We start from the raw sequence: 7,466 nt of genomic DNA, 5'->3' as shown, positions 1-7,466 counted from the left end.
CTTGGAACGTTGTACCAGTGTGGGATGCAAAAGTTAGTAGATGATAGTGCCACCTCATTCCCGGATAGCAAAGGGAACGAAGTGCCACACCATGTTGAAGTTAAGAGAGATAAGCAGTAGTATAAAGTTCGCATATCTTCTAATATGGGAAGAAGTTGGTGCCCCTCTCTCGTTGTCTCGAGCCAACAACAACAACAACAACAACAACAACAACAACCCAGTATAATCCCACTTAGTAGGGCAAAACTTTGAAAAAAAGGGAGTCATGACGTAATTGGTAAAATTGTTGTCATATGACCTTGTGGTCACAGATTTGAACCATAAAGATAGGGGAATAGAGGAAGAGATAGAGAAGGGAAAGGAATAAAAGTTGATGAAAAACGAATGAGTATAGTTTGTTCAGCCAAGTAACCCCTTATTTATAGAGAGACAATGACGAAACCGACAGCGCATTTAATGCTTTTAGGGAAATGGACCGACGACGCATTTAATGCTTTTGGGTAGATGGACCGGCGGTACATTCAATGCTTCTAGGGAGACGAACCGACGGGACACTTCGATCTCTGCAAACGCCTACTTCACGAGCATGACATCATCGCTAGGGGCTCGGGAAAATTAAGGCTTGAATCGTTTCATTCTAAGAAACGCAGGGACTATCTGTATACGGTCAAAATCGAGGAGTATGATTTTGGAGTCTTAAATCGGGCCATAGGATCGAGTCCGGGGGACTCGAGGTGTGGGGCAGATCCGGTTAAGGGACACCTACCTCGAGGAAGCTGGTCAAAGGCCTGGCACGGCCTGCGTCGAGGACAGCATAATCTCGAAGTCAATCAAGAAAGAGCGGGAATTTCTCAAGGACACGTGGATCTGGGCATTAATTATAGGATAAGGTTTGTACGAAATAGTACAGGTCCGTATTAGACCGTTATACACTTGTACCAATAGGATTCTTTACCTTTATGAGCAAGGTACTATATTGGGGTTTTCTCCTCCTATATAAAGGGGACCCCAATCATTTTGTAAGCATCGGATTATTCACGGCAATAGAACATTCTTATTCTTTTCTTGTTTAATGTGCTCAACAGTTACTCTTCAGCTTTATTGCCTTTACTTTATTGTTCATACTTTTTTCGGTCTTAGTTGACCTCGAGGTCCTTGGATAGACGAGCTCGAGGCCCCTACTATATCGACAACATTGATTTGGTTCATATTTCTTCTTACTTAAGCTCAATATTATTTGTTTAATCACTAGTATTAAAATATATTACATATCTTTAAAATCACAAATCATCTTTAATTATTACTTACGTTTTTCGAGGTAAACATGATTTAATGAGGGGATATTGATTGCCAGACTAATCCTTGTTCAATGTTTGTATTCAGGATTAGATATTAGATAACCCAAGAGTTTTCAAGTCTAATTTAGTCCAACGGTTCATATAACATCGCATAATACTTTTAGTGCGGAAATACCTTATACAAGTTCAATTATTTAAAGGAGAAAAGTTCCTTGTTAATAATTTCTTTATTATCCCTTTTGTGCCGTCTAATTACCAGTAACCTCCCTCGAACAATAATCTCCTTGAAAAGTTTGAAGCTTTAACTTAAATTTTTTTTAGAGAAGGCAAACTTTTAGGATATTATGGAAGAAAAATTTAGAAAAGTAACTCGAATATAAATAGAAGGAAAAAAAAAAGGCCAACAAAGTGGGGAGGTTAATTAACAATCTCGCACCTTTCCTTCCCTTAGAGAAATAATTTTAGTCCCGAGTCCTACTTAATCAAAAAGAGGAAGCTAGGTGGGGTGTTGGCATCCTAGCGGCTACAAAGCCAATAACAGAATCTGAAATTCGATGAACACAATTTTTGGCTCATAATATCTCATCTAACATGTTAAAAATCAAACAAATATAAAGTACATGGTGTCTAACTATCTATCATGTCTGCTCAGGGGACAAATATCTCCCTCTCATAAGGATTACAATGTACAAGTCGACATTATACATAGCTAGGGCCTCACGCAACAGCAGAAAAAGTCGTTTAGGTTCAGTATCTTTCATACTTTGGTCTTCTCACTAACACCAATCTTGTGTAGATGCAGTCACTCCTCGTCACTCTCATTGCTGAAGACGGATGCAACAGTTACTTTTGGCTTCTTTGCAGCTTTGTTAACCAAGGTCGTCACCTAATGGAGGGGGGAGAGAAGTGCAGGATCAGCTATAGATCATCAAATCATTTTTTAAATAAATATAGATCAACCAAATCATTTCGCAGAGAACTAAAAGGAGAAAAAAAAAAGGAAATTCACTTGTTCTCCTTCCCCGTCCAGAAACAGGTAAATGACTACTTATTTGCATTTGAAGTATGTCTATTCACATTAGTGATAATTAGATGCCATCTTCTCTCCTCTCCAAGTATGTTTCGGGGACAGCGGGGCGAGGCAACCTATACACCCCAAGACAGGTAACCAGACAGTATATCCTCCAAATGCGTTCCACATATCTAAGAGGTCTGTGAAACAAGGACTGTATACTTTTCATATTATACTAGCATAACTTATCTTTTTCATTGAAGGTAATCCCCATGAGTGTCAATCATGATCCACTAGAAAAATCCTGTGCGAGTCACATAATAATTCTGTAGGATGTCACAACATTGGGTGGTCCCCATTCATATGTAAAATTTTCCACAAAACCTAACAGCATGTATCCCTTCCTACTTTTTACACCTGTGAACTCACTGGCACCCCCTTTGTCCCAACCATGATCCTATTTGATTCAGCATGGAGAGTAAGAGTCGACCTAGAAATATTTAGCAGTTAAGACCTAAAACTTCCATGGGAGGTACCTCTGTAATGGTTTCCTGTATGCTCCATGTAGTAGCATAGAATGATGAAGTAATGAGAGAAGGGATGCAGGGTACTATCTGTCCATGTTGCTTACATGAACTAAAATTGAAAAAGCATTGTGGAAGTGACATTAACGTTACCACAAAGTTTGTCCACTCAGACAAACTATGGGGCGTTACATTTAAAGGAAGTCGTGCTTTGATTACAGGTACACAAACAACTCTCTCTCCCCCCCCCTCTCTCTCTCTCTCCATATTTTATATATAATACATATACATACATAGCGTGCACAAACACATACATAGGTGTTTTCTATTTTTATCTCTAGGACTGAAGTACCTATTGTTATACTCAGTGCCCTGAAATTAGTGCAGGAATTGGAGTTCAGAGCACAAAATGAACTACAAAATCATGAAGCATCTTGTGTCTCTCTCAGCATTTCTAATTAGGTATTAGAAGCATATTATATCTCCTTGCACTTGGTTCAAAAGCAAAAAGGAAAATATGAAGTGACCAAGAAATAGCTGAAATAATCAGTAATCTAACTTGCAAATACCTTAGATGAGCCTCCTTTGGCAGAAAATCCGAACTTCAACGTCTTCCTCTGATCTTGATCGGCGAGAGCAGTTGCAGTTCGAACCATGGAGGGGGCTGGAATGTTTCCTACTTCCTCCGGCGTTTGCTGTTCTTCCTGCTTCTTATTGGCAGCCCTAGTAATCAGTGAAAGCAAAGACAGTTCATCAGCAAGAAATTGCATATCACCACAACAGAAAATAAATGCAGAACGTGAAATATCATACATCTGGGCGAATTTTGCCATCTCCCTCTCTTGACGTTGCTGTTCTCTTTTCTGCCTATCGTCACGGCTACTTCCATGCATTTCTCTCATTTCCTTGAAGCGCTAGAATAGTAATCGAAGTTTAAATAATGCACGAAGGAGGAGTGCAATGAAGATAGTAACTTTTCTTAGGGATAATGATGAAGATAATATCAATGAACTGAAAAATATTAGTATGAGATTTAAGAAAACACTTACCTTCCTGTGGTTGTGATCATATGAACTCAAGTGGGCTTCAAACTCCATCGCTAATTTATATTGCTTGTTGCATAGCTCACAAAAGAAAACCTTGCGTATTTCCTTCACCTCCGTTTCAATTTTGTGCTCGCGTTCTGCTAAAACCTGGATTTTCATAATGTGCAGGAAGCAGGCAGTAGAAGCCACCAGGTAATAAAAACTGCACGAAATTCTCAAGATCTTCCAAAGTTGGTATTCCCTTATATACCATTCCCGTCAAAAGACACACATATATGCTATATGCTGCCTTCTGTTATTAGATGTATGTTTCAGGAAAAGTAAAGTATCAAACTCAAATGGTCTAGTGCAACACATTTACCAGCTACCTAAAATGTTATAGGCATACCTCCCGCTTTTTAGCAAGTTCCTCAGTCTCCTCACGCTCGATATCAAGCTTTCGTCTTTGAATATTTTCTTCTGCTGTAAAATAATCATCTTCCTCTTGCTTTCCAATACCCAACTTTGGGTCTCGCATCCCCGATTTTATTGGCTCAGTAATTCCTAGTCTCCAAAAGGAAGAAATTAATCAAAACTACTTAACGTGCATCGACACATTGCAGTAATTGTAACTTAAAAAGATAGAAGAGTCAATATGTCAAGCAATTTTGCGCATGCAACCTTACCTTGCTCATTTTTTCCAAGACCCTTCCCTTTCCAACCCATCTTCTGAAGAAGCCTGAATCCAATATTAGAGGATGGCAACTGTGTTTCTAAAGATGCTTGCTCGACATTTTCCAGGTCTATGTTTTCTGTTGGTCTATGATTAATAGGAAGGCGAAAATCTTCAGCGAGATCCTCTAGAACAGAAGCCTCGTCTGCCTGTGTTTCGAAAAGTTGAGATATAGCTTTATTAATTAAAACAGCTGATGATCAAGATTAGTCCATGTAGTAAAACTTCATAAATCATGTGAGACCATAGCAGAATCGCAATAAACTGAAATGCATAAGCATCCTTAGTTCCTTATTAAGTTGACTACAAAAGCCCATATGATATTTTATCTTACTTTTCTTTTTTAAAAACCAAAAAAAGGAATAAGAAAAAGGCTTGAACTGCATTAAGATGAGTTATCCTAATTGCAAAAGCATCTTCATATGCAGTAGCGGATCCAGGATTTCAAAGTCGTGGTGTTCAATTACCAATAACGGAGACTTACTACAACTGCAAATTATAATTGCACAATCATTTTAAACTCGATGGTAAAATATTTGAAGTATGTGTATGTGTATATGTATATGTATATGTATATACACATATACATAATTATCATCAAAATATTAGTAAACTCACATTTGTCTTCGCTGTTTTCCTACTTTGAAAACGATGAATAATAGCATTATTAGCTACACTAAATTTCCAACATCAAATTCAGCGCAGCATTGGTCTAGGTCGATATGAATTGAAAAGTCTCTTTTTTATACAAATGAACAAAAAGAAAAATTTCAAAAGTTAAATTAAACTATATCAAATTGACTTCAGTCACAAAGGTCATATTGAGAAAACGAGAAGAGAAAGGCGAATTATTGAGGAAAAAGTCAAATTGTTGAAACCAACTAGAGGAAGAAAAGAAGTAAAAAAAAGGAAGAACAAATTGAGAAATAAAGCAATATAGGAAGATAGCAGGTACAGGAAATGGAAAAGACAGTAAAGATTTGAAAGAGAATATACTAACAGGAAAAGGTAAAAGAAAGAAACAATGGCAAAGAGAATAAAAAGGAAACCAATTCTTGGGGAAAAAAAATAAAGAGGCAAGCAATTCACGGTAAAAGGTAGAGAAGAAAAGCATGAGTTGAAATGAAAATAAACGTACGTTGAAAGATTCGATCTAAGAACATTTTAGTTCAACCAAAGCACCCATGAAGTTCCTTTGTTGATGGGTGCTTAACAAAGGGACTTGACCAATTATTGACCAATCTCTGTACAAAATACTTGTACCACCAATGGAGCAACGGGTGCTCTAGCACCCTGCCCATGTTCATATGGTGTCGCCTTAAATGAGTTGCTAAGTTAGATTGAAGAGAAAGTAAAGGAAAAAAACAATAGGGAAAATAAATAAATGAGATATCTGTGCTATATATTAAGTAATTAGTTACTTTTAATCGGTAAGATCCCTCATTATGTTGAATAAGGAAATAAGCTAAACAAGCATGTAGGTATAATCTGTGTTCTAGCTATTACCTGTTCCATTTCTTGCTGGCGTTTATCTCTCATGCGCAATTCTGGCCGACCATTGAACCATCTATCATCCATATCTACACGATAATGCTATTCACACAGACAGCAAACAACAAAGTTACTTACCAGCACAACTAGTGTACAAAGAAAGAAATTGTTGCGCATTAGTAAATAAAGTGAGAGGAGCAAAACTGAACCAAGAACGTGCAGCCTATTACTTAAGATGCTTTGGTATGACATAGAATGTTATGATGAAACCATTTTCTAGTGTTTTATACTTAAATAGTTGAATAGATACATTTCCTTGACAAGTATCTCAACACTTTGCCAACTGAAATAGTAATTCAAGAAAATGATTTCCTGGCTAAATCATTTTAACTGAAGACATCTAATGAATCAATTGGATGGAAGAGACCACCAAATTCATTAAACAATCAAAATCCGCCAACAGAACATTGCATAACAAAACACTCCTATAAATTGTAAGATTCCAATAGTACACCAGAAACCTAACACGGTAGCAGAAGTCCATACAGTAGCAATATGCTGGTAAATGGCACAAATTGAACAGATTCGTAAAAGACCTTCATTAAACGGACTAACATTTTAATGGTTTATTAGGTTTAGGTCTCTGATAAATCAAAAATATAAGATTTTGCGCCTATTTTAACGTCTACGAATGAAAACTGAAGCAAACAAGCACGAATAACGAAGAAATTGATACCTGATGGAAGAAAATTGGTTTTGTAGTTGAGAAAAATCACTTGTTGGCTCCACAATGGTGCGTGATGATTCAGCGTTGGTCTGATCGAAAGAGAAAGGGCGAGGATCTAGTCTAGGGTTTTGATAAGCTACCCTCAGAGCGACCAATCGTCTCACTGGTGCCTTCAGATTTTGCCACGTTGTTGGTTTCATGGGTGAGATATTTTTGGGCCGGTTCAAGTTCACTCCATTTTGACCCGCATCAATACCCGGAAAAACATCCAAAGAAAAGAAGGGAAATGTGTAATGACAATCGAACTTTACAAGTATAAAATTTGAAAGTGTTGTTTGAATGAACCACTACTTGCTTTTTACATTGTTATTATCTTTTGATTCAATTTTCTTATTTATGATCCGTAGAATATTATTTTTACTGGTTATCTTTCTTTTTTTCTTTGTTCAATTGATCAAGTTATTTTAAATACATGTCTTGCATGCATAAAAAAGAACATTGAAGTTTCTAGATGTAATATATATTCTAATGATATCCAAAAAGATATTGTGAGTGAAACTACATGTTAATTGCATATATTATAAAATAAAATGCCGATTTCCGCATGTAACAAAAAAGTCGCGAGTTAAGAAGTAGATCTTTTTTATTATCTAAAG

General features: G+C 36.9%; 1 protein-coding gene across 1 annotated transcript; it reads right to left on the bottom strand.

Annotated features, from left to right (window-relative positions):
* Positions 1 to 1,848: 1,848 nt before the first annotated feature.
* On the bottom strand, positions 1,849 to 6,981 carry LOC104210112 (uncharacterized). Its single transcript, XM_009758917.2, has 8 exons — positions 6,820 to 6,981; positions 6,099 to 6,185; positions 4,546 to 4,741; positions 4,269 to 4,423; positions 3,884 to 4,027; positions 3,648 to 3,748; positions 3,404 to 3,557; positions 1,849 to 2,184 (listed from the first exon to the last, which is right to left on the bottom strand). The coding sequence occupies exons 2-8, from the start codon at positions 6,168 to 6,170 to the stop codon at positions 2,101 to 2,103; spliced, it is 906 nt and encodes a 301-aa protein (XP_009757219.1). The 5' UTR covers positions 6,171 to 6,185; positions 6,820 to 6,981; the 3' UTR covers positions 1,849 to 2,100.
* Between the last annotated feature and the right edge of the window lie 485 nt (positions 6,982 to 7,466).

The sequence above is a fragment of the Nicotiana sylvestris genome, chromosome 1 (genome assembly GCF_000393655.2).
Source record: "Nicotiana sylvestris chromosome 1, ASM39365v2, whole genome shotgun sequence".
Lineage (NCBI taxonomy): Eukaryota > Viridiplantae > Streptophyta > Magnoliopsida > Solanales > Solanaceae > Nicotiana > Nicotiana sylvestris.
This window is presented reverse-complemented; position numbering and strand designations above follow the sequence as displayed.